Source organism: Pomacea canaliculata, linkage group LG7, assembly GCF_003073045.1.
Source record: "Pomacea canaliculata isolate SZHN2017 linkage group LG7, ASM307304v1, whole genome shotgun sequence".
NCBI classification, from domain to species: domain Eukaryota; kingdom Metazoa; phylum Mollusca; class Gastropoda; order Architaenioglossa; family Ampullariidae; genus Pomacea; species Pomacea canaliculata.
In genome coordinates, this window is record NC_037596.1 from 9,519,085 (window position 1) to 9,547,025 (window position 27,941).

The 27,941-nt window shown below is 37.9% G+C and overlaps 1 protein-coding gene across 2 annotated transcripts in view; it reads left to right on the forward strand.

Annotated features, from left to right (window-relative positions):
- Nucleotides 1–688: 688 nt before the first annotated feature.
- The window catches only part of LOC112567953, a 43,456-nt gene continuing 16,203 nt past the window's right edge, over nt 689–27,941 (forward strand). The window contains exons 1-6 of one of the 2 annotated variants that reach the window (XM_025244904.1): nt 689–850; nt 3,950–4,360; nt 10,521–10,642; nt 15,942–16,194; nt 17,181–17,216; nt 20,226–20,234. In XM_025244904.1, coding sequence (XP_025100689.1) covers nt 799–850; nt 3,950–4,360; nt 10,521–10,642; nt 15,942–16,194; nt 17,181–17,216; nt 20,226–20,234 — 883 coding nt within the window. In that variant the 5' untranslated portion in view covers nt 689–798. The remainder of the gene's footprint in view (nt 851–3,949; nt 4,361–10,520; nt 10,643–15,941; nt 16,195–17,180; nt 17,217–20,225; nt 20,235–27,941) is intronic. The other variant, XM_025244905.1, reaches the window with a different exon arrangement.

The window sequence follows — 27,941 nt, forward strand, 5'->3', positions numbered from 1 at the left end:
TTATATTATACCTTTTTTGTCTGTATGAAAACAAAAAAGTGGCTGATCGAGTTAGTACGTTGGTGTTGTAAAGCCTAACAAAACATTTCACTGCGCGAGCGGATCCGTTAAAGTTCTATCATGTCACAATCACACTTGGTGATGTCTGTAGGTACGAAGGCATCTTTGTGAATCGATTGGCGCTGTCTCTGCAATTGTCATATGATTGCTAAATGCTTTCATATGATTGCGAATGCAAATCTGTGAGTCCTGATCGAGACAGGCCACGACAATCATGAATAGTAATATGTAAACCTATGTTTATTGTTTAAATTTTGAGGTAAGAAAATGGAGTTAAGCTTAAATGTATAATTATTTCTAACTTTTTGTTGATGAAAAGTTCTCTTTTGGGAGGCAATGGGGTGGGTGGAGAGGCGCAGTATTAGTCAGTATATCGCCTAGGGCGCAGCATACCTTTGCACTGGCCTAGATAGGGGTCGACATTTACCTCACCACGGACTGTCACAGCTCCCAGTGTGCAAAGAGTGCATTGTGTCTAAACAGTTAGAGCTTTTTTTCAGTTGATCACTTCTACCAAATCCCAATTCGCGATTACATTTATATAGTAGCCATACGTTTATGAACATTACACAGAACGTTTTGCTTGTAAATTTTAAACGATTCTGTAAAGCGGATCTTGGCGTATGAATTCGTGCGTCAGTCCAGGTGCGACGCTCAAGGACATACCTGTTTCCGCCATTTCAAAACTTCGCACAGGTGTAACGTTGATGTTGGTTATCACTGCATGGATTAAGCAGGATGGCATCTTACATGATTACTTTTGTTGTGATTATTTCTTCGTTTATTTTCGGTGAGTATGTTTTTAACAATAAGTACTTAATAAGAATGTTTTGATTGAAAACCGCCATAGCGGGCACATGGAGACATGTCACTAGAATTAGTACTAACTAGTGTCAACACATTCCAAAACCTGACCGACAAAACATTTTTTACTGATAGATTAAATCAACTCAGTGAAGACACGCAGATTAATACGAACAAACTAGTTATGAATTTTTTCTGACTTATGGGTTTGTGATTTGGGAATTAAGAAAAACATTAAAAAGCTATACCCGGAAGTGGCATCTGAATGTAACTGTACAGTTGAACCGACAGGCTGTTAGTCTTAGGCTAATTTCTGTTTCAATCGTATTCGTGTATGCTTAAGACTTAAAAGGAATACCAGCAAAGACTTAAAGAGAGTAGGCTTATTACATAGGCTCATTTTAGGAGCACAGGAGGACATTCAAGGCATTGATGATCGTTACTATGCAAAAGCGAATAACTTCGACTCGGATATAATCATTTAAACAACTGGGCGAAAACGCTCGATTTTACGTCATCAAGAAGTTAACGAATTTCTCATTATTGTAGTGCAATGTCAAATATGTCTTATTTTGGAGACTTTGTTTGTACCTTATGATTACACGTTTTTAAAAATTTGATTATTCTGCTTGTTTAAGTTCCATAAAACATGTGAAACATAGCAAAACATATTTATTTGATTAAACCTTTAATAGCAGTAAATCTTATGTATTTAAATTACTTTTGATAAATTTATTTATGATGAAAGCTGTATAATAAAAATAAATAGGCTGTGTGTGGGAAATAATCACAAAACATCTGATATATTTATCCAGTTAGGCCTAATAATAAAGGTTTTAAAAGCAATGAAAGCACTCAAATGATGAAAGATGTGATGCATATATTTTCGCTATGTATTTAGCATGGAAAAAGCAATAATTTTAGATGCAAAAATGGTTGTCAGTCTGTTTACTGAGGGTATAAGCTATAACTAGGGTACTAAATTCTGCATGCAGGTAAGCAAAACTGCATAAGACTTTAACCCTTAGATTTTGCATGAACAGTCAAATCAAGTAAAATAACTCCTGAGAAAATGCTAGTTTTGTCATGAATAAGAAGCATAAACACTTTCAACTCCTTCATTTATAATTGCAATGAAACATGATGTTTATATAGATAAAGGTTGTCCCATGATCTTTTTCAGGTTGTTAGGGAGTGAAGTGTTAGAGATCTTATTTTTTTTGGGGGCAGGGGGTGCAGCTTCGCCCATCTCCTCTCCCTCGCTGCCTTAGCTTCCCCAACCCTCTTAGAAATCAGTTGCCTATTCTTGCCATCTGAGTCCCCTCAGTGTTAAATAGGCAGTCTGTAATTCTTTCCCCAGTATAACTTTTCTTGTTTTCTACGGTATTTTGGTGATGTTGGAATCACATGTAAATTATTATCATGGGTTCTACACAATGCATTTTTATTTCTTCTTAAAGGCATAAACAGCTCAGGAAGTGCTAGGTCAAAAAAGTAAATAAGAAAGATACCCTGGCATCTGCAAGGGATTTTACATTGGTTATTCTGAACAGTTTATTATATTAATGCTGTGTCATGCTAAAAAAGCAGTGTGCAAGCATTTTCTGCAAAGGGCTTGGAAGCCTAGATGTTGCTGGAGGCTGTCATTTTTCATGTGCTAAGCAAATACCCTTGTGAAACATTAACATATGTTTAAATGTGAAGAGTTAAATCAGACAACACTAGTTATATCTCTTTTGTTTCTGTTTCACTCATAATTCTGCTTGGCCTACAGAGTAGCACAAAGAATAAAAGTAAACTATGCAGAAGATTGATTACTTTTTTTCTAACTGTTATTCATTTCTTTTGTAAAAATCACTCCTATTGCTAATGCCATGATGCAGTCATTAGTTTTGACCTGGCCTTGTCAAAGAAACTGAAAGTGAAAATGTCATCTATATTTCACTGCTCTTTCCTGGCTTTATGTGACATTTTGATCAGTTAAGAAAACCCAGATGCAAATACCACATTTTAGCATGCAGTGTCTCAGCAAGAAGATTTTACTCACTCATATTTTGTGTCTAAAATTTCCTTGTCAAGCTCAAGTGTTTTTTATGTTTCAAGCCTTTATTCCTTTCATGATTAAAATGCAGAGCAACATGACATGCAACAGTAACAGATGAACTTAAATGTGATGATAATGATGAAGCATGTCTGGTTGTCACAGTTTTCTTATGCAGAAATTTTCCTTTATTGTAGAAAATTAAAGCAAACAAATGATAATAATACTTGTTATAGTGCAGGGCTTCTGCTAAGGCTAAATTCTTTCAGATTTCTAAGGGGTCCCAGGCTAACTCTAAGGGGTACCTTTACAAAGTGAAAAAAAAAACAACAACAAATCAACTACTTTGTTCAACTGCCTTTCAGGCACACAAAGCACTGTAATGTCTAGTCAGAAACGGCGAGATTTCTGTGCCGTGAAGAGTGTGCAAGCATCTGTGATGAGCGTATGCTCACTGTACTTGGGGTGCTCACTTTCTTTCCGTTTCTGAGACGATGATTTTAACCACGCTGTCCTTGACATCTTGGAAATAGGTGAATGGAACTCTTGTTAAGGTTAATGGTAAGGGAAAAAAAACTCAGTGCAAGGGAAGTTACTCTCACCTTGCAGCAGACAACAACCATAGATTGGGCTACGATGTCGCACACTATACTTACCCAATTTTGTATCTGTTTTTTGCCCAAATTTGAAGGAGCCCCCTGGGACCCCATCGACAAAAATTGAAGGGGTCCTCCGAACTTTTAATGCGTACTGTACGCAATTTTTGGCGTAAGCAGAAGCCCTGGTAGTGTATTAGAAATACATTCTTAGGATCTTAGGGTTTGTGTTCAGATCTTTAAATTTTGCATCATGGACAACAAAGATGATTACATATCAAGAAATCTGCTCACATTCTTTGCAGGGCTGAGACATTGGGAAAACTTACACTCACAGGGATATATACATTAAATTTTCATTATTGTGTGTATGTAATTATTTAGCTTTGATTTATTTCACTAATGTGTGTTGTGTTCCTATAAATTATATTTTGATTTCCTTTTTCAGGTGGCTTTGCTCAGCTACAACTGAATCCAAACCCACTGCGACTCACTAATGGAGCTGCCAGTGGTTCTCTTCAGATTTCCTGTGGAATTCCCAGTGGTGTTACTGCCTCAAAAGTATATGTTATTGGTATCTCACGTTATTTGAAAACAGCGCCCACAACAGAACAGACACTAGCAAAAGCAGAAGATGGTGTCAATCAAGGACAAGCATCCTTTGCTACTAACAGTGGTCTCACTCAGAACACAGCAACAGTGTCTGGCAGTACAACTCAGAAGTCAATGACACTGACACTGACACAGGCAAAGTGTGAAGATGCCGGTACTTATGTCTGCCAAATTCCTTACAATGCAGCTCCTGATGGTAGCTTACAGATAAAGACTATAGATGTCAGTGACAATTTCACTGTCATAGGTGAGTGTCTCAGTGAAGTGAAAGGAAATGGTGAATGAAATGCCTTGAGTGCTCTGAGGTAAACGCCCATCACCTACTGTGGGCATCTGTTTGGTAGTTTGTGATTTCAGATAGCACAAAGCATCTATATTTGGCCTTAAATCAACTATAAATCACTGAAAATGAAGCTTTGCTGCTGGTGTAAACAGCACTGCATGAATGCCTTCCATCCCATTCATTTTTTTAACTGTCTTACACCCTGTGGGGTCTAGGCACGTGGGATGGGCAGAGCATCGTAGCAAGGTCTTTGCTACACTCTCGACTACTCCGCCACCCATGCCGACATAATCATGTGCGTGATACACTTTCACTAAATTCTTAATTAATGTTAAGTAATGCTAATTACCAACTTGAGCCCCCAGCGCACACCCCAACAAACAACAAAACGCAATTTTAGTGAAAGCAAAAAAATACTTATTCAAGTCACAAGAACAAAATGCCAAGAGCTTACAAAACACTGAAGAAATAAAAATAATATTCAAATGAACTAATTCCCTATCTTGACTAGTTATCTAGGGTGTCCCGTTAATACTAATTGGACCCTCCACGACGAAATGAGTCTTAAGTCGGAAATTTGAGATACTAATTATTCTCCTTAACACTAATCCAGATACCTAGTGAGTCAATTAATCTGTTCCTAACTACCACACTCTCACCACTACACAATAACTCACTCCGTACAATCTACACGGCACTTAGCTTGACCCAAGCGCCCTTGCTGTGCTTGATGTATAGTCTCTGATGAACACACACAATTGTCACTTGCAATTTCGCACAATTGTGCTTGTTGTATGGAGGGCCCTTTCGACACGTCGCAGAAGAAATGATGGCCAATGACTTTGGTCATCTGTTGGCCGGCACCGCAACGAGAGATTTACGAAGTAGAGAATTGGGACGAGCTTTCACACAAATCGTCCCCGTGCAGCAGCGTTCACCTTGTTTCCGTCACCAGCAGGCCTGAAGTTTCTCCAAGTAGAAATCAGTGCTGGCTCTTGTGACCAGAGCAGCGTGTCCACTACGCTGCCAAGAGTTGATCATGGGTTCGCAGGGACAGTGGTCACTCTTCTTTTACACTAAAGTTGATGTGCGGGCAAACGCTTTCTTGGCCAGTCCCTACTCCACATCTCTTATCAGACTGGTAGTAGCTGACAACAAGGTGGCGAAAACTTGAGTTGCGAAGTCCCTTTTCTGATGCTCACCCTCCAAGAGTCAAGTAGCAAAAGCTTCGAGTTTGGATCCCAACCCAATATTAAAACAATGGCTTGAGCCACACATGCATCCGATCAGTCAGTCATACCACTACGACCAATCGCACATCACCGCTAGTGTGAGACAAAAGTCTACAGCCTCTAGTAATACGGTACGTAATCCCGATGCCTAATTGTCCGGCTTTCAATTCACTAGCTCGTGTGTGACAATATTGTCTTTCTCTAAGTCTTAATTAAGGGCGTGACATGAATGGTCTTTTAATTAGCAAACACACCCCTGAAACGATGACTGCTCCTACGTAAGCGGCCGGCAGTCCATTACCTAGTGATTCTAGGTGATGTAAGCGGTGGTGAAACTTCTTGGCATTTGTTGTTCTGACGGTCAGCACCGCCAGAGGCTAACAATTCCCCCTTCTGTTGGTCAGTTTACCAGTGTGTCTGCCCATCTCGTGAATAGAGCAGAAGTGCAAAACCTACACTTTAGCCCTATTACTACTCTTTCGTGACATTACCATTTATTTTGTCTCATAGATACATAAAATACAATGTTTTACAATATAAAACAAGCATATGCACACAAGGTAACAGTCATTTAAAAGTACATCCATCTGCCAAGCAAGACAAGAATGTAAAATCTTACACAACAAAGTATGTGTTCTTACATCACATTCATGTTTTTTTTCCTGTATGGAAGAAGTTGGGCTATTAAGTTTTTTATTTTTAAATTATTATTAAAAAGATAGATGTAGAAGATGTTTGACTAATGTACCGATGGAGAGCAGAAATATTGTCTTTGTTCTTGCGAAACTTTTGATATTGGAGATCTTGAATTTATCTTGCATAAAGGTAACTGGTGAGTAAAGCAATTTTTCTTTTTCAGTCATAGGGAAATAGTTGTCACAGACACTGGCATCCGCGTAGATGCCTGGACATTTTGCAGGTTCTTTCTACACAAAATAACTGCCTCTTTCGTAGGCCTGTGTATATTTAATAATTCTAACTAGTAAAAATACACAAAAATGTAAAAAAATAATTCTCTAGTAAACATGCAGTTAATCTTTACTACTATCTATGGTATGTTATTAATACTTATGAATGATCTCTACTCCTAAACTCAGTCCTGAGAGAAACTTCCTTTTTCTTGATGTTTAACATAAGAATAATAAAGTGTAAAGTTTAGAACAACTTTCTTCACGGTATCAAAAGTCACTGGAAACTTTTCTTAAATCGTTTAAACAATCACTCAAACAAAACACAAGTGACATCTCCACTTGGGGACAGATTTTATACTTTAAATGATGCTACCTTGGGGAAAAGGACCACACTTCTCAACATATCAAACGCTGCCTCTTGGGGTCATATGTTGTCTTCCTTGGCCATATACTCACAAAACAATGCAAAAAACTCTTCAAATATTTCATGGCATCTGCCAGGCCCACAGACTGCGCATAATGACAGTTACAACAAAGAGAACACATTATTGATATATCTTTTTAAAAAAAATTACATGGGGAAAATAGTCCAAAATACAAAAACCTGAGATGCACAAAAATACAAATACTGCACTTTTCTAGGCAGACAGCCTCCACTCCCCTACAAAAATCATCTTCCCCCTTTATTGTTCCACTATGTGAGAAAACCCCGATTAATCATTCAGCAGGTGGGCTCAACCACCATTGCTGTGCAGGCTGTTAGCCTGCTGTCACCCTCTGTAACAATAGTATCAGTACCAGAGGGGTTTGTCAAGCAGGAGATTGTAATCATAGTTAAATGTATTCAAGAATGGAGAACTACATTTGAAACATTTTGCAAACTGTTTAACTGTTTTCAAACCACAGTCAATTATCAAAAACTTTCCAACACAAAAACCTGATCAAAACATTGGTACATTAGTTTGATGCCAGGATGGTTCGCATATCTTAAATATCAGCCATTTCAGCCAGATTTTTCATGGTCAGTTTTCATACATAATTAAACTACATTTGTTTCATTAAACGCACTGTTAAAATATTAAATCTAGTGAATAAATTCTTGTTTTATTTTCAGTAACACTCCCTCAGACTTTGTGCAATTTAGATATCAGGTCAAAGGAAAATTCTTGTCTGGATTCAACCATACTTCATTTTCATTAATGATTCTTTCACCCATGATTAAAGCATAAGTGACCAATGACCCAGATTTTTCATTAATTTCAAATTATAAGAAGATGTATCCAGTAACTAACAATCAAACTGCATATGGGAATTTTCTAAAATGTATCTTATTTCATATACATTGTATGTTTCACCAAGAACATTAGTATTTTATACTCTAGTCCTTTGGAGGTAAAGAGAAAGAATAGTGTAATTGTCTTAATTGCCCTAGTGTTGATGGGCCAATCTCTTTCCCTGAAGTGGTTCTTTCAGACATTGTCTTTTTGCATTGCTAGATGATAAAAGCATCACTGTATACCATGAACATTTTTATTCCTTGATTCCATTAATGCTTTCCTTTTCATTCTTTCACTTTTATAAAGTTTTGGTGTATGGCAACAGTCATTTGTCCCTTGACTGATAACTGTTGTTGAGGGCAGCACATGGATTGATGCCGCAGTTGACAAGCCTGCCACTTACCTGTTTTAGGCAATAGTGAACAGGTCCACAGAACTGGATTTCTAGTTGTGCCTCCATTCACTTACCGACCTCTAACTCACTTACAGCTGTTAAGTGCGATATTTCAGGTTTCACGTCAAAGTTGCTAGCCCTAGTACCCGATAAATAACAGGTAGAAACTAGCCACCGATAAGTACCCTTTATCGCAGATAAGATGGCAGATGTAGTGGCTTTATTTTACAAAATAGGCAAAATCTTTGAAGAAACAGGATATTAAGGGACCAGAGAAACCCATTAGATGTAGACTTGTACTAGAAATTTCATCACATTGATATAATGATTATTGTGGATAAGGTAGGAGGTGAATTGAAAATGTTGAACTAAGGGAACAATGTTCCCTCAAGAATACAAGTATGTGCTGCACTTCGCTTTTATACAACCAAATTATTTTTAAGTGTGTGCGGCAATCTGGTTGGAATTTCTAAAGTGACAGCATGTTACATCATGGGGAGCGCTACTTTGACATGCTCGAGGATGGATCCTTTTTCCCCATCAGCAAGAGGCAGACAGACAAAATGGCAAACTCTATGCCAGCCATGGTTTTCCAAGTTTTATTGGATGCATCGATGGGACGCTTTTCCTAATTTGAGCGCCCAGATATAATGAACATGAATACGTGAATCGAAAAAATTTTCTTTCACTGAATGGTCAAGTAATACTTTGTAACTAATAGCTGTTTATTTTTTTATTTCATGTGACCAAACCATTTGAAGTGCCAGAGATTGTTGCTTGATGCTCTTTTCCAATGCAACTAGGGTCAACAAAAAGAATTTTATACTTTCTGTACCATTCATAGTGTCAGAACTATGTAGAAAGTTGATATTTCATTCTAATGAAATTTAATAGATGTTCATTCAAGCAAATCACTTTAGAAAGTTGCTAATATTTCCTTATTAGAATATCTGAAAGATGCAGTTCTTCCAAAAATAAATGTTTGAGGTTTCTGTTATGAAGTAATTTTGAAGAAAAATTCTGAAGACAAAATACCTGACCTGAGCATCAGACAGTCTCAGCTGTAGGCAAAAAATATATGTTGTAGTCGACCCATATTGCAGGAAGCCAGTTTGGTAACATTTTCTGAGGAATGTAATGGTTTTTGTAATCTTCGATGCATCTCCTTGGTCTCTATCAGCAGAATGTGTAGTGTCTGTGCATGCATGTGTTTGTGTTGGCTGGTCTGGGCACCGATGTGGGTGGTGTTGTGTGTGTGCATACAAGCATGGATGCCATATACAAATTGGTTTTTTTGGGGTGACATGGGTGTGCATATAGTTATATATGTAGTGGCCTCTGCAAGTGTTTGCCAAGAATGGCAGTCATGATCTTAGTGCTTTGCTTGGCTATTAAATTCTTATACAAATTTTGCATTTATTATTAGTCGTTGAGTGAGATATATAATATTAAGAAGAAAAGAATAAACCTCCTCTATAGCATCCATACTTCCCTGCTAGACCAGTTTGCTTGTTGCTGTCATTTCCAAGTCATAGGCTGTATCATATAAAGTAGGCTGAAAAATTTTTTCCCATGAAAGGAGCACCCTATTTGTTTTTTTTTGAAAGACAGGGTAACTTTTGGTCATTCGCACTAATAGGAATATCCTGGATCAGAGTGTCTATGTCGCATTTCTAAATTTACATAGCCAGTTAGCTATTGTCTGGTAAAGTCGTGAACAAGAAATCTGCAGGATGTGCTGGCTTTACCTATATTGCATGCATGAATGCATTCCAAACAGCAATAAAGACAAGTAGACTCATGACTAAATGTCCTGTGTGCATTTGCAAGCAGATTGCTGGCAGAGACATTGCATCAACATAAAAGTTGCTCAAAGCAGTTCAGAAGGCTTCAGTACAGGCTGCTGATACACTTAGATCCAGAATACAATATGTAGCAAAGATGTTTGTAGATGAAAAAAGTGTAAAATTTGCAGTGAAGAAAGTGAAGAAAATATGGTTGTAGAAACCTCTAGTCAACAAAATAATGCTGGTTCTGGCATTAAAAAAAAAAGTCTGAGCAAAAGCAGTTAAACAAAAACACAGATGAACAGTTTACTTAGCAATCGGCGAAACTCATAGGCATTGACAGAAAGAAGACAGTGCCGAAATAGGTAGAGAGCCATTGCCCTCAAGCAGATAAACATTACTTTCATCCAGTGTGAAAAATATTATACTCTATAATATTAATAAAAATAATATTTTGGATATAATTATGTATGTTTCTAAAATGTTTATTAAAAAATTTGATGTAACTTTTTCTAAATTTCAGTTCCTCCTGGAAACATAACCATTACTGCAGATCCACAAATTGAAGTCGGAAACTACTTAGTGGGCCAACATGTGACGTTCTCATGTAATGGCATGATCGGAACTTACGACCCAGCTATAGGGGTAATGCTCTTTTATTTGTTTGTCCTTGATTTTTTTTTAATATATATATAAATAAAATATGTATGTGCCCATTTATTCTACAGTAGAACCTTCCTATTGTAATTTCCCAAAATCTGCCAAAATGAGGTTGTAACTGAGAAGGGTCAGGAAATCAATCTTATGTTTATAAACAATGGTTCAAAATCACTTTGTTTAATTATAATATTGTATTTATGTATTGAATATCTATACTGAATAATAAATGTCATTTAAAGCAACAAAACAATACCAACCACAAAAAGTTATGTACCACATAGAAAATAACTCAAAAAAGCCAAACACTACAAAAGTGTATTGAACAAGACATCTGCTCATTTCAAGGGATACCTTGTTTTACAGGAACATAAAGATATTAAGTCATGAATGGCATAGAATCACCAGTGAATGCATTTTCAACCTGTCAACAGTTACACTGGCACTCTGCCTATCAATCCAGTATACAATACTCTCATTCAAGAAACATCCATATAAATTACTTATTTCAGAAATACCTTTTGCTGCAATCTGTGTTGCTCAATGTTAAAATGTGCGTACTCTTTATGTATGTGTATGTTTGCCAAGAATACTTTTGATTTTACACCCTTCCCCTATTAAATCCATGGCTTTATAATGTGAAACAGAGAGCCTGGCCACATACTATTCTGCGTGTACAAGCATCCTAATTATTTTATGCCATGGAGCTATCCCAGACCCTGGCCACAGTTCATCTGTGTCAAACATCTTGGAAAAATATTAAGGCCTGGTACCTGCCAAAAAAACTTTTACATTTCACGGGATAGGGCTAATGTTTTTGTATCAGCTATTTAGCCCTTGAATGAAGTTTCAAAAAATGGTTTTACTGCACTTGTCACACTATCGGTTGCCATGGAAACAATCCAAAATGGATGAACATCAACAAATAATTCTTTCATTAAAGAAATTATTTCAAAAGCTTATAGGGGAGTATAACCTATTCATGAAATCTAGAGATACATCATTGAGTGCACCAGAATTTAAGCAGTTGCTCATGTTCTGTTCCTCTGTATGCTAGGATTATTTTATGAATTACCTCTGTAGTCACATATATTAAAGATGTTTGGTTTTTGTGGCTATGTGGTTCCTTATTTTCTGTCAAAGATTTATGGGGAAAGCACCAGCTGCCTAGCCTTTTAGAGGGTTAACAATGATGTGCTCTCTAGACACTGAATGGCTACAAACTTGACAAGATAGCATTTATCATTCTATTTGTTAGGAATGTTATACATAATTGTCTTCACATATTCTGTTTGTTACATTTGGCTTGAGTAAGACAAACAAAGAATCAACAGCACCAGATCTGAACGCCTGAAAGAACAACTCAGACAAAGATATACAAAACTAAACAAAGAGGTAAAGAGGATGGCAAGAACCGACAAAAGAGACCATATAGAGAAACTGGCAGATGAAGCAGAAAATGCAGCAAGTAAAAATGACCTGAAGACACTGTACAAGATAAACAAACAGCTAAACAACGGGTTTAAGAACAGTGATGTGCCAGTGAAAGACGTGAACGGTAATGTCATCGAGGGAGAGGCAGAAAAACTACAGCGCTGGAAGGAACATTTTGAGTCGGTTCTGAACAGACCAGATCCCCTCAGCTTGCAGACATCCAGCCAGCAGCTATAGACCTTGACATCTGCACAGACCCACCAAGCCTGGAAGAAGTGACAGCAGCAGTCAAGACAATGAAGAGCGGCAAAGCACCAGGGGCAGATGGAATAACAGCAGAGATGTTGAAAGCAGATATAAATGTGACAGCTCCAAGCTGACTGAAATCTTCAAGCAAGTTGGGAATCAGGGCAGCTCCCTGTTGCTTGGAAGACAGGGCTCATCTTCAAGTTACCCAAGAAAGGAGATCTTGGAGACTGCAATAATTGGAGGGCATAACACTTCTTTCCCTCACCAGCAAGGTCTTCAGCAAGATTGTTTTGTCAAGACTGACAGCAACTCTTGAGAAAGACCTCCGACCACAGCAAGCAGGATTTCGTCCTGGGCGATCCTGCTCCGAACACATCTTCATTCTACGACAGATTCTGGAGCAGAGCAACGAATGGAACACACCGCTGTACATCAATTTCATCGACCTGGAGAAGGCTTTTGACAGCATCCACCGCGAGTCCTTATGGAAGATCCTGAGGCATTACGGAGTCCCTGCAAAACTTGTTCAGGTCATTGCAATGCTGTACAGCGATTTCAAATCCCAGGTTGTCTGTGACACGGAGCTCACAGACCCTTCAACGTCAGTACCGGGGTGAAGCAGGGCTGCATTCTGTCGCCGTTCCTCTTCATCCTGGCCATGGACTGGATCATGAAGACTTCCACCGACAGTGAGAGGAGAGGGATCAGATGGACCATGACTATGACAGCAACAACAACGCTGGAAGACTTGGACTTTGCTGATGACATTGCCCTGCTGTCACACCGCCACAAGACATGCATGAAAAAACAAAGGCCTTCTCAGAAACAGCTGGAAACCTTGGCTTAAAGGTCAGCACAAAGAAAACGAAAAGTATGAGAGTGAACGCCAGAGTCCAAGACAGCATCAAACTAAATGGAGAAGAGATTGAGGAAGTTGACAGTTTCACCTATCTTGGGTCCAAAATGTCAAACACCGGGGATGCGGAGGTGGAGATTCGAGCCCGACTGGCGAAAGCCAGCCAGGCCTTCGCCTCACTCAGGAGCACATGGAAGGCAAAAAACATCAGCCAGAAGATCAAACTGAGAATCTTCAAGTCAAATGTGATCAGCACCCTCCTTTACGGATCAGAATCCTGGAAGATGACCAAAACCATCAGTAACAAGCTTGACGTCTTCCAAAACAGATGCCTCAGGCGCATACTTAACATCTTTTGGCCAAATACCATCACCAACGAAGAACTCCACCGAAGAACTGAAACCGAGTCCATCACCACGCAGGTTCAACGAAGGCGTTGGCGATGGATTGGACATGTGCTCCGCCAGCAGACAGCAGACCTTTCCAGAGTCGCCCTACGATGGACTCCAGACGGCCGAAGAAAACGAGGCCGCCCAAAGGAAACTTGGAGAAGAACAGTGGAAAGGGAGATGAAAGGAAAGGGCTGGACATGGGGTCACCTAGAGCGGGTTTCAGCCGATCGACATCGGTGGCGGACTCTGGTTGAGGCCTTATGTGCAACCTGATGCACGAAGAGGAATAGATAGATAGATTGTTAGGAATGTTATACATAATTGTCTTCACATATTCTGTTTGTTACATTTGGCTTGAGTAAGACAATCTAGCCCCCACCCAACCTTTGTTATCTGTGCAAATGATGTAAGCTCTGTTTCCTTACATTCCAGACAAAGTACATAAATAACTAGCATTGCAAGTTCACTCAAATTTGTAAATGTTCACATCTAGTCCTGATTGTTACTGAGATTCAGCAGAAATTAAAACTTTGCTTTATTTTCGAGACACAATATGGCTGATGGTGATTTCGACAGCTACATTCAGTTCACTAAGTTACTTTTTTTAGCTGGTGTGGGGGAGGATGGGGTGGAATTACTGCTTAGAGGGGGATTCCCCCTCCATGAGCACATGTGACATTGTAAAATCGGGAGTGACTTCCATTTTCTGTAGCTTTGAGGTTGAAGGAAAAAACTTGTTATATTTGCCAGTGACTCAGTTTGACATAGATTTGTACTTCAACAGCTGAAGATGACAGTGTAATAATAATATTTAAAGTGTAATGTATATTTTAATAAAATATTTCATTATTTAGCACTTTATATTTATATTGTGTAAATAAATTTGTCTCGTAACCTACTTTCACAACAGGAGCTCTCTCCATTCCATACAGTTACCATCTTTCATTTGAATTTAGTTCAACAAAAACGATATTCTTGCAAATCATATCCCTTAAATGGTTAAAAAATATTGTTAAAAGTTGTGTCAATGACGATTGTTCTTATTGCAAGTAAATAAGTGTAAATATTGGAATACACCTTACTTAGTGCCATCGCTACTATTCCAAATGCTCAATTGTCACTTTTCATCTCCGTCATGTAATGGTATGGGCAATAGGAGAGCCAAAAGTATACTGTGTACACTTTCTATAATGAATGAGCGCCAAGAATCACAAAATTGGCTGTTCATCTGCTTCAAATATATTGATATGTATGCAGTAGTTCTGCTGCAAAAATTTCTTTTAATTTTTTTTTATTTTTGTGATGGTTACTATGATGGGTAGGCTGGGATTCACACAGTCAATGCGGAATGGGGTCTTCTAAGAACAGCACTGAAATTTTCTTATATGCTCTCTGATTCACATTCTAAATAAGAACAGTTGATAATAATATGCACATCACTAAATGAGGAAGAGGACAGGCTATTAAAGAATCTGCTTAGAAAAATGCTTAATCAGGATTACTTCTATTGATTTAAAACTGAAATCAGTTTTTAAATAATTAGGCTGCTAGTATGATCTTCATGTTCCCATGATGATAACAGTTTTTCTTTAGGGTTGTCAGTATACTTAATTTTTAAAATTTAACAATTAAAAATGTGTCACTAAAATTTTAACATCCATAATAGTGAATCAAAATGTTTGCACATGGGGCAACAGAGATGCGTGAAGTTTTTGTCTGTTATTGTGAATTTTAAAAGGTTTAATTATGAAGTTGGTTGTCACTTAGTTGTATGTGCAAATGAACTTTACTTTCGCTTACAATCTAACATGATTGAGTATAATTGCACTGCGTCATAACCTTTCACATTTGAAACTAATCAATCTTTGGAAATATATCTTTGAGTGTACTAAATTTTAAATTAGACAGAATACTTTTGTCACAGGATGTCTGCATGATTACTAGCAAAGTCATCAATAAAATATATTTGTTTAAAGGGATTCCTGCAGAAAATTAAAAGTAGCATTGTAACTTTTATAATTCTTCTTGTTTGCTCTCAATGGAGCAGAGGGCAATTTTTATGAGGGTATATAAAATGTTTTATTCATGACCTTGAGTAGAAAAAAGAAAGTCATGTTGAGATGATATTTACATGGCAAGTTTGGAACCTTTTCAGAAAGTCATAATAGAGGTCTTAGTGTGGAGTTCACGTTGTAATTAATCCATAGAACAGTTATATATGTGTGTGTACACACATAAAAAAGACTTTCCCTTATTAAGAAGTGGACATGCAATAAGACCCTTGTCTTCCTGTCACAGACAATTTTCCTCTTTGACCATTTGCAGTTGCACCTCAAACCCTTATCTATTATTTCAGGAAACTTGGCAGTGGTCATGGCAATACCAGGATTATGAGAGCTACAGCTGGACACCCTATCAAAATCAAAATGACATCACCAAGGACCAACCTGTTAAAGGGACAAGTTCATGTCAGTATCATCAGATCAGCAAACTTATAGTTAACCTGACTCTTGAGGACTCCCAGCGAACATACAAGTGTACTGTACAAGCAGCCAATAACCAAGGCTCTTCTGATGCTCAGTATACTCTGGGAATTGTTGCTGATACAGGTAAGTTATTTCAACTTGATTTAAAGATCTTGCTGACTACATAGTTTTTTGGATGGAGATATGCATTGGCAAAATATGCCCACTTTGTAAATTTTAGCATTGTATAAAATATCTAGTTGCAAAATTCATGTTTTACATCAGTGGTCCCCAAACTTTTCTTAAACGAGGTCCGCACTGGATATAAAACATGATAACATGATATAAAATCTCGCGGGCCAGAACATGGCTGTTTTGTTAGAATCATGGCGTTAAAAATGAAATTATGTTGTGTCTGGTTAAAATGAGTAGGCCAGATGAGGCATCTTCATGGGCCGGATGTGGCTCGCAGGCATTAGGTTGGGCACGTTGGGCCTGCTGGAGGAATACACAATTCATTTTGAGAGCATGTATACATTTCCACAGAAAAGTAGACAAACAGTTATACAGTTGACACACAGCATCATAAAGAAACGAACTAACAAACTTTATTGATTATGCCATAGGCCTAGTTCAAGAGGTAAATGGCTTTACAGATACACAAAGAGATAAGCTTTTGTCATGAATAGCCTAGAACCACCTGCAAATATGCAGTCTGACAGCAGTTGTATTAACATTTTATCTTACAATCTAGTAGACAATACTCTCATTTGAGAAATATCCATGTGAAGTTAAAATGCCTTAAAAACATATTTTAGCATCTGTAATGCTAAATATCAAAGCTAACTAAAAACTAGATTACCAGTCCTGTTTTACAAATTTAAAACATAAATTCTTCTTTTCAATATGAAGATTAGAATCCAGATGCTTGAGGAGGCATGCCACTTTCAAAACACTAATCCTACCTAACCTTTCAAATGTCACCATCCCTAATTCCAGCCTTCGGTCATCGGTCCAAGGTGTTTGTTTTGTTTTGTAAGTACATGAACACACACACATATATATTTATTGTCACTTGGTATCCTTGTGCTTTGTTTTAGATCTGATTTACATATGCATTTTTCCTTCAGACTTGTCAACTCCAGAAACAGATGCTAACAGTGGTGGTAAGTTTGCTTATTTATTATCGGTGGTGGTTGTTTTTTTAAATGATGACAAACATACTTTTGTCAGAGCTTAAGTGCTTTTTATCTAGTGAAACATTATTCATGAATGGCTGTGCACTAGCATTTGGATATGTGAAGGTCAAACTGAATTAACTCATTACAGTCAAACCTGCGGCATAGGGACATCAAATGTTTAGCTACAAACTGTGCCTCATGACAGGTCAGAGTATCCCACGTTCTCAAAGCTAGGAACAGAATACTCAACTTCAAGGTCAACCTGAGATTTTGATGAAAAATAGACCATAAGTATCACAAAAAGTATAGTCTGGCATTGTTTTTATTTATGACTGAAAGGAATGAGAAATGTTATATTAATAATTTTCCCCAATTCTCACCTGAGTACAGTGGAACCTCGGTTAACGAACTTAATCCGTTCTGGAAAGCTGTTCGTTATCCGAAATGTTCGTTATCCGAAACAATGTTTTCCATAAGAAATAAAGGAAATAGATTTAATTGGTTCCCAGCCCATGTTGAATCGCTAATATTTGAAAGTTACAGGCTATATAGGTATTTGTTTTAATGAGAACAGTTATAATACAACATAAATAGAGTTAAATAAACATAAAAACATTAACGAAAGCATTTAAACATCAGAAAACTTGCCGTTTTGACGGCGTAGGTGGATGGAGGTGTGGGGAGGAAGGGGTGGAATTACTGATTGGATTCCCCCTCCATGAGCACACGTGACATTATAAAATCGGGGGTAACTTCACTTTTCTGTAGCTTTGAGGTTAAAGGACAAAACCTGTCCAGTGTCTGTTGCTTCTGCCTTTTTTGTAAAACTCTTCGGTAATACGACATCACATATCCGACAGACGCATGCCACCTTCAGACTTTGAAATCATTTCCTTTTTCAATTCATTTGTTGTCCGCTTCCTTGTCATTACCTCACTACTATTAATTGCTCTTAATCTTCTTTAGAGCCATGATTGAGGATTATCTTACTAAAATAAAGCACAAAAATCACTAAATAAGAAGAATGCGCACAGATAAGGAACGAGCGATGGTAACTGTGTCTCGAGCACGAATGATGACATGCTAGTCGGTCACGTGTAGTTCACGTGGCTGTTCGTTATCCGAAATTTTGTTCGCTATCCGAGACAAATTTTTAACAAAATTTTTGTTCGTTAACCGAAATATTCGTTATCCGAGGCGTTCGCTAACCGAGGTTCCACTGTATGTCCAAAAGACTAAAATGACTTGCATACGATTAAAGATGACTGTTCTAAACTGCCTAGGATGAAACACAAACACACACAGTTACTTATGCATTTTTCTGCAAAGCATAATTCCCAAAAGTCTGTCCAGATACATTTATTGTTGATTGACAAGTAACAAAACAATATGCATATACTACACAAGACCCTTGGGTTGACAGCTGCCTACTAAGCATAACACAAGAAATAGATTCCATATCAGCAAGTGAACACCTTTGTTATGATGCATGCATAAGATACAATAATACATGAAAATGTTTATTCAGACTACTAACCCATGCAGAGGCCTTTTTCAATGGAATAACTTAATGGGCAACTAAAATTTAACTGTCTAAATTAAAAAAGCTTCTTGAATAAGGTCTAATTTTAGTCTGGACCTCATTACGCATATCCGCATAAAAGTAGTTGCTTATGAGTTTTGTTGGATCAGGTCAGACCTGATCATTTATTTATTGTATGTGAAAGGTTATTGCTTCTTTGGTATGGTCAGGCACTCAACTTGAGCCTCAATATAGTAATTACACCAGGTTTGTGATTCTTATGTGGGGTCAGGTTTAGACCTGAATTACCTCAAAAAAATTATGTAGGTACTTAGTATCCATGAGTATTGCGTTCTGATCCAAATAAACTGTAGCTAAAAGTCAGAAGACACCTAGTTGCCAGTAGATAACCTATGAGGGAGGGGGTTGGTTCCAGATATAGGACAGTGCCTTATAGATCTAGCTGAAACCTACAGGTGACCTAGGTGGCCAGTATTGATGCAGAAGACACTAAAAGCTGCTTTAGCTGTAATTTGCAAGGTCCTGTCTAGGTGAACAATATAGTTGAATGACCAGTAATGTGTGGCTAGGGGGAGAGCTGCACACAGCAACTTAAAAGGTGAGACCTAGAGTGGGAACACACAGTCACTTTCATCAGGTGTATTTTCCCCCCACCAAAAAAAATGAGCTTGTGTTATAACTTAGTATACATAAGACACAATGCACTTCCAGTCCAAAAAAATACATTACTGCGTGACAGCATAGTTGTTTTTTTTAACTTTCCCAGACAAAACAGGTTTATTTAAGTGAAAAACAATGTTCAAAAAGACTAGCAGATATAAAGTAAAATAATGAAAAAAATTGTTTTTAAACACACTTATTTAAAATGTGCTAAAAAGGGTAAAATTATTTTTCCCTAGTTTCAGGATTTTCTTTGATACCTATAACTTAAATTTAAAAGTGTGAGGATCACTAGTGGAACTTGGAACACTCCCAGGCCCCTCACACTTTTATATTTTCACTTACATGTATTAAAGAAAATTTCAATACCTAAGGGAAAAAATTATTTACTCCTTTTTAATACATTTTAAATAAAAGTGTGTTTTTGAAAAAAATAAGTTCAGTGAGTTTGCCCTTAAAGAGTTGAAGATTGTTTATAATTTTTCAGTTCTTGTCTTGGCTTATTTGCTGACCAGCTGTTATAATGCTTAAAACTTAACATTCCTTAATCAAAACAAAAAGAGTATCATCTGACAGTTATCTTTTGTATATTTTCCTGAAAATCGCTTGTTAGAGGTTCATCACAAACATAAAAATAGCTTTTTCATATGTTTATATCTTAGGCAAGGTTGTTAGACGTACTTTTATTATAATTGTTGTTGCTATTGTTATTACTTTTATTGCTTGGTACTTTCTATTCCCTGGGCCCAGTTTTTTAGCATTCACCAATGAATTTGTCAAATTTATTTCAGGTAATGGAGGTAAGATCTATATTTTGTTTTATACATTTTGTGTCATGTTGGGCATTCCATTTCCCCTAACAAAAATTAATTTATGAACAGAAAAAAAGGACATATTGATGCATGATGTGGCACAAAGATCAGGACATTGATAAAGGTTAAAACAATGATTCTCACATTTAGTTGTCCTCCAACATGCAGATTTGCATCCATCAACAAACAGATTGAGCTAATAAAGATTGAGTAGATGTACTGAAAGGTTTGTGTAGAGGATTTTTGGTGCACTGTTTTAGATGTACTTTGTGCGATGCAGTTTTATCAGTTACATGTAGTAGGTATGCCTTTTCTGAGAAAGTAATGAAGCTTGTGGATGAAATCTTGTGTGTGAACTTGTCAATGGTGTGACTATCAATGCCCCACTATGACTTTTGGGGAAGTGGTTAGAGTACTGGCAACTCCACCATTGTTGGTCCCAAGCCTGGATGAGAAAGGAGGAGGGTTGCGCACACGGCTAGCAACCATATCCTGTAAAACCCTTTATGCTACAGAAACAGCTAGACTGCTAGAGCAAAAACTTTAAATGGTAGAAGGAGTGAAGCAGACCAGGCAACTGGTTATAATGGCAAGGGATCAAAGCCAAAAGGGTGTCTCTACTACCTGACAGCAAAACTCCTAACGCCTAAACAGCAAAACATTGAGTTGGTTGTTGGAATGTACGGCCTTTATTGCAGACAGGAAGATTATCACAAACAGTTAAAGAAATTAACAGCTACAAGCTCACAATACTAGCAATAGCAAAGGCCAGAAGGACAGGTACAGGAAATTTCCTGAATGGATACTTCTTTGTTGTAGATGTTTATTGATTACATGATATTATACTATTACCATACAGCTCAGTGCATTATCAATGAAATAAATGACATCACACAACAACAAGAAGCGAGCGACGACGTCAGCTGTCGGTGTGAAGAGGTTGCTATGTATACAAGATTAGAAATCATGATGTCATTGCTACGTCGGCCTAAACGGTTGTAGAATGTTCAAGCTATAACTAATTCCTTCTGGAACCTTCTACTTATATATATATAAGCACCTCTTATATGACAGTGAGGGTCTTATTATTGATATTATTGATACAGTTGTACTAGTGACTAGGGAGACAGCGAGATATTAAGTAACTGAATAGGATACATCTATTATGGGCGAATATAACAAAAGTTAAACTGTTAAGTAGTTGTACAACAATAAAAGGAGTAGCTTAAAGACATAGTATCTTTGGTAATCCATTGTCAGAATTTCCCTTGACTGAACTTCCAACTCATTTGCAAGTTGGGCGTTATTTTCTGTCTCTGAAGGACAGCTAGTACACAACCTAGGACATTGTTCCCCAAGTTTCTCAGACACTGATACGCCTGTCAACTTGTGCTTAAATTCCATCACAACCACTCAAGAATGTCAAACTCAAAGTGTTCTGATTAATGGAGGAAGCAGCATAAGCATCAAAGCATGGCAAGGAGACCGTAAAGGCCATACATTTCGTGAAAACTCTACATCAACTTCTACATTACTGCCTGCCATTGTGAGGACCTTGGTGCATACAACTGTGACAGAGACATGAAAGTAGCATTTGATGGACCAGAGAATCACGCGAAAAATGCAAATTGGTACAGTTAATAGAAAGATTATAGCAATTGTTAAAAAATGAGTTCAAGGCCAAAGCAGACTTGGAAAAGAACAGTAGAGAGTGAAGCAAAGGAGATCGGAACCACATGGGCCCAATTGGGTAGGGGGTGGACTGCCCAAAACCAGGTCTGGTGGTGAGGTGTTGTGGCCCTAGTTGCACGAGGAGTGACAAGGAATAAACTAAACTATAAACCAGCCGAAGCTACCCAAATCACTGAAGCGGAGGAAGACTTAGAGATCAGCACCAGGCCCATTACACTACAAGAAATTAAGGAAGCCATTCACAAAATGTAGAATGGCAAGGTGCCAGATCCGGGAACAATCACATGAGTGGAACAGTCCGTTGTATATGGCCTTTATCAACTTTGAGAAGACATTTGACAGTCTACATCAGCGGTTCTCAACCTTTTACATGTGACGACCCCCCTGACGAACACCGGTACGTCCGCGACCCCCTTAGCCAGCTAGGTCGGTAGAAGAGCGCGGGGGGGGGGGGGGGGGGGGGGGGAGCCTTAGATAACCTCGAACGCCGCGTCGAGGAAATCAACAACGGAAGAACAAAGTTGGTATCTGCAAGAAGTATAACTGTTAATGAAATTTTACTAAAAGCAAATTCTGCGGTGCTAATAAATATTATTTTATTGGACACTCACTTTGATTAATGAGAAGGTGAGCCTGCTTGCTGTTGCATAGAGAAGCGAACCTGTGTGCGATGTTTGTACCCACTGCTATTCGCAGCTCAGCCTCTGCGTCCACACGATTTCTGTATTGAGACTTCAGTGCTGGCAATGCTGAAAATCCTTGCTCACACATATATGAAGTTGAAAATGGCAGAAGAACTTTCATTGCTTTCTCAGAAAGGAGAGGATATTCACCGTTGACACTAATCCAGAATGTTGGCACTGGTGTTGTGTGGAAGACCATTTTCAGGGATTGGTCACTCGAAAGGTCGATGAACTTCTCTTCTTCTGTGGACAACCCGCTTGTGCTAGGATCAGCCAGAAATGGATTACGAATCCAATCGTATTTAGTCACATCAATTTCAGCGAAATAATGCTGAAACCTTTCTTGCAGTCCGTTTAGATGGGCAATAATTACATTCTTCACCTGATCAAGATTCAAGTTAACGTCAGCCTTGCACTTACACAAGCACGGAAACATATCAAAAATATTTTCTTGGCGTATCTTTTGCGTCCAAAACGAAATTTTTCGGACGAAAGCATTCATCTTGTCAGTTGTTTGTAATATGGTGGTGTCCTTCCCTTGTCTGGTCATGGCCTTCTGTCAGGACCTATAGAGTACTAGGACTGAGCACATGCGAATGAAAGGGTGTGAATGATGACGTTTCCTAAATGCGTGCCTTTTAGATGTTAAAAAAAAAGAGAGGTGTGACTGGAGAGGGAGAGGGGAGTCAGCGATGAGAGATTGGGAAGAGAGAGGGCAAAAGGCGAGAGGAGGGAGATTGGAGGCTTAATTGTTGAGAGGGGGATTGTGTTTTGAGTTTTGGAGACAGTGTACTTGAATAGGGAGAAGAGAATTGGAGTTTGAGCCCCCGCACCACTCGGTTACACAATGTAAACTAATTTCACTAATACCAGTATAAGAAACTTTTTAAAAAAATGACCACCTTCGCGACCCCCTTGTAGGCACGTCGCGACCCCCCAGAGGGTCGCGCCCCACAGGTTGAGAACCGCTGGTCTACATTGTGCTTCTGTGGAAGATTCTACGTCACTATGGCATCCCAAAGAAACTGTCAACATCCTTATGCAAAAACTTAGAGTGCCAAGTCATCCACAACAACCAGCTGACAGAACCCTTTAGAGTGGACACATACGTCAAGCAGGGGTGCATCTTGTCACAAATACTGCTCTGACTGGCGTTTGATTGGCTCATGCACCATGTCACTCCGAAAAGTTGACCACAGTCTTGGAGGATCTTGACTATGCCATTGACCTAGGACTACTATCCCATAGGCACCAAGACCTCCTAAAAATGACCGAAAAGCTAAGACTTCCAGGATGATATGAGTCAACACTTGAGAAACGCAAGTCCTAAGGAACAATGTGGCGAATAATAACCCTATCACACAATCAGTGGGAGACCATTAGTAGACATAAACGAATTAGTGTACCTGGGCAGCAAGGTGATAGCAGATAAGGACTGTGAAGAAGAGGTCAATACCAGGATCAGCAAAGCCAACCAAGCTTTTGCAATGCGCTAGCCCATCTGGAGATCCACTGACCTCAGCATCCACACAAAGATCAGGATCTTCAAGATCAATGTGCTTAGTGACCACCTTTGTTGGTCAGAATGCTGGAAGATCACAGCTTCCATCAAGAAAAAGCTAAAAGTATTCCAAACATAGTGTTTGTGATGCATACAAAAGATCTTCTGGCTTAACACCATCCCGATTGAAGAGCTGCAATATGTCGAGGATGTGCATCTTGGCAGATGCAGCCCAACTGCAGCACTGGCAATGGCTAGGTTATGTGTACCGCATGCCTTTAGACTCCATCCCCAGAACAGCCCTGAGGGAAAGAGGATCAGGGAAGCCCAAAGAGACATGGAAGCAAACCATCGAGAAGGAGAGGTCAGTCACTTGAGACAGCTTCCAGAACAGCAGCAGACAACCAGATTGAGGTCCCTTGTTGCCTTATTTTCCAGACAGCACAGAGAGGATTAATGGATAGAGCATTGGCATAGAACCTGGAAGCATACCAGTTTCATACCCATATGACACAGCAAACTTTCTTCACTCATCCCATTTGTCAAGAATGGATACTCCACTGAGCAGGGGTGGGAAAAGTTTTCTTTTTGCAGGCCAGTCTCAAAATTCTCAATTATAAATGGACTGGTAACATTCAAAAAAACCAGTGTGACTAGATCACAAACCTAGTGGGAAAGGATGAAAATGTATACTTAGTGGTGTTCACTTACCAAATATAATGTAAAAAGTGAAATTGTTTAAATTTACTCATGAGCTTTTCAAAACCTGGATGTGTTTCCAATGTCACAATCCACAGAACTGCAATTCACAACACTGTGTTGCACTGTGAATCGATCAGCTCAAGTTAAAGACTGTAGCTTTTATTAGTAAATCCTTGTTTGTTGTAATGTCCTTTATTAACTCGAAAGCAGTTTCTGGATTATATTAAAGTCATTGTTAATGCTATGGATTGAAATCGGCAATTGCGCAATATCAGTTACATCTATACTATCATGCAGTGTGAAAGAACTCTCGTCTTTATGCTTTAACTGTTACAGAAAATTGTGTTTCACGTCCTCTATTTGATGCACCATTCTTCTGAATAATCCTTTTTGTTCCTAAACACAGTTTTGACCACATAAAGCTCTTATCAATATTTAACCTGCTCTTCTTGCTAGAATGGGACTTTCTTATGTACCTGACCATCCCAAACTAAATCATATCAAGTATGTCTTGAATTTAAAGATTTATCGAAATACTGCATTTAAAGTTTTAGGGCTCAATAGGTAAGAGTAGCACAATCGTGGCATTAAGGAAGAAAGCTTTTTTCTTTTTGCTCTCTGGCCTTAGTGTCTGAAACACCCTGGTCTGTCATTTTATATACTGACCACCTTCAAAGTTTTAATTCAGGCCTTAAAACCTATCGCTTTTATGAATATGTCAATAGTGTATTTTAATGTCATATACAGCAATAAATAGAAACTAATCATAAGTATGATTGCTCGTGTTGTAACATATTTGAATTTCATTGTTAAACAGTAAATTCTGGGAAGAATTTTGTTTCTAAACTAACAAATTCCATTTCAAGATGTAGGCATTTAAGCAACCCCACCACTGAATCAAAGAAAAGTCACAAACTGCCAGTGCACTTTGACACAGTCAAAAATGTGTGTGGCTAACATATGTGCTACACATTTAGTCAGTATTTTCAGCTGTAGTCTGAACAAGTTTCGCTAGAGTAACTTGAGAGATAGTAACTCATACTCCAAGAACTGGAACAGTTGGGCCATGTTTGCTGCCTTTGAGTGACCACTACAGACAAGTTCTGAAGAAAATGTTATACCGTGTTTTCATAAGCTACAAGAAAAACAGAGCTGCATCCTTATGCATGCATTTTAGATTTGCTCCTGAAGTAAAAGCTTTCAATGTATGTGGTAGGACTAACAGCTTATCAAATCACTTTGTGGCCTGTCTGTGTGCTTCTTTCATGACAAACAACACATATTCACTAAAAAGCATTTTTTTAAACAGGAACAATGACTTTACTTCCTCTTCATTTCATCCTGAAGTCTTCAGTTAAACGTGAATTTGCAAAAATAGTTTATGTAACTAGTTTGTGTGTATAAAATGTCAGTGTGCACATTCACAGTTGACTTCACACCTGTAGAGTTTTTATGCTTTCATCTATCTTTTGTCATGTACTATAAAGCATATATATTGCTAACTAGTACTTGTAGATCTTTAAAACTCTGTAGTATCTCAGTTATGTTAGTTTCCTGCACTTTGCATTCATTGCATGAACTTGTGCGTGTGATGCTACCTTTGCTGCACACAGAAATCCAGCACTTTATATATCTACAGGGTTAGTACAGAGTTTGTAAAAGTGGGAAGCCATTTTCCAGAAATAAAAAAAATGTGGGAATGCTGCAGAATGTCACATAAGACATAGGAGCAGTTTCTGCAAAGTGAAAAATGAAAGTCCGTCACCCATGCAAATTCTTCAATCAAAATAAACTCGGTCACAATGTAAGCATAACCTAAATAATAAAAACTGTGATATAGAAATGGTCAGAAATATGACATGGTCAATTAGTGTTGATTTGAAACTGGAAAATCTCTGTAACAGAAAATAAAAGTCAGGAAATTTGGTTCTGTCCAAGCAATATGGACCCTGGAAATATTTAAAATCATTCTTATGAACAAACCACCTACATCATCAGAGAATTATGCATTCGTCAAGTATTATCAGTTAATGGAGAGTAGTCTGAGCAAAAAAAAAAAATTGAAGGCTGCAGTCTGTAAACCATTTTACCTTTTGTGAAAATTATCATCATCACGTATACAATACCATTTCATGTTGCCAGTGGATGTTGATATCAAAGTGTGTCTGGAAAATGTAAAAGAGGCTTGGAAAGTGACTGGAATTTGGTTGTTCATGTCTGTATAAGCCCTGTATGTAGCTTCTGCACTGCATGTGGAAAAGGTGTCGCTTTTTGTATTCCTTCAGTTTGTCTTGAACTAGAAATTGCAACTTCTGTCTTCAATGTTTTCCAAATAATTTCACCCTGAATCTCATTTATTAGAAAATTTATGTTTCAGTGTTCATATTGTTTTGTCTATTATTTCTCATATCTGTTTAATATCTAATTTTCCATAGATGCATTATTGTTACAAAGAATATGCTATATATCTTAATGATAAAAAAAGTGTGAGAACTCTTTAGATTAAGATAAATGATATATGTGGGTTTTTCCCCAAGAAAAAGATGCCATTTTACTTTACTGTAATGATAAACAACTTTTGGAGTGTCGAAAGAATATGAAAATGTTAAAAGCAGATTGCACCAGAGTTTTCCATGACTGGTGTTTACATTAAGAGCAGTGGGAAGTTAATGTAAAATTTTTCATTGGAAAATAATTCCCTAGGAGACCAAGGTTTTCTTCTCTTCTTTAATTAATCTTGCACAGCGTGTTATTTTGTAACAACTATACACTGGGAAAAGGACAGAGTTGTTAATCAAAGTCTTGCTTAGAAAAGTATAACTTGAAAAAAATTAAGTAAAGGCTAAAAATCAAATGCTTGAAAAGTAAGAAATTATTTTAGTGTGTACACTCTAGATTTTAGGCACCATTTTGAAAACTGACTTTGTAGGATTTAGAGTATTTTAAAATAAAATGCATCATATGTTTACACCAATTAAATACATTCTATTTGTTTTCAGCTATTTTCATGATTTGTTTATACACTTTCCTATTATTTTGATATCTTCACTATCTTGACTATTGTTGATATCTGAATGCTTAATACTTAACTGTGTTGTTCATACTTAATCAAGATTG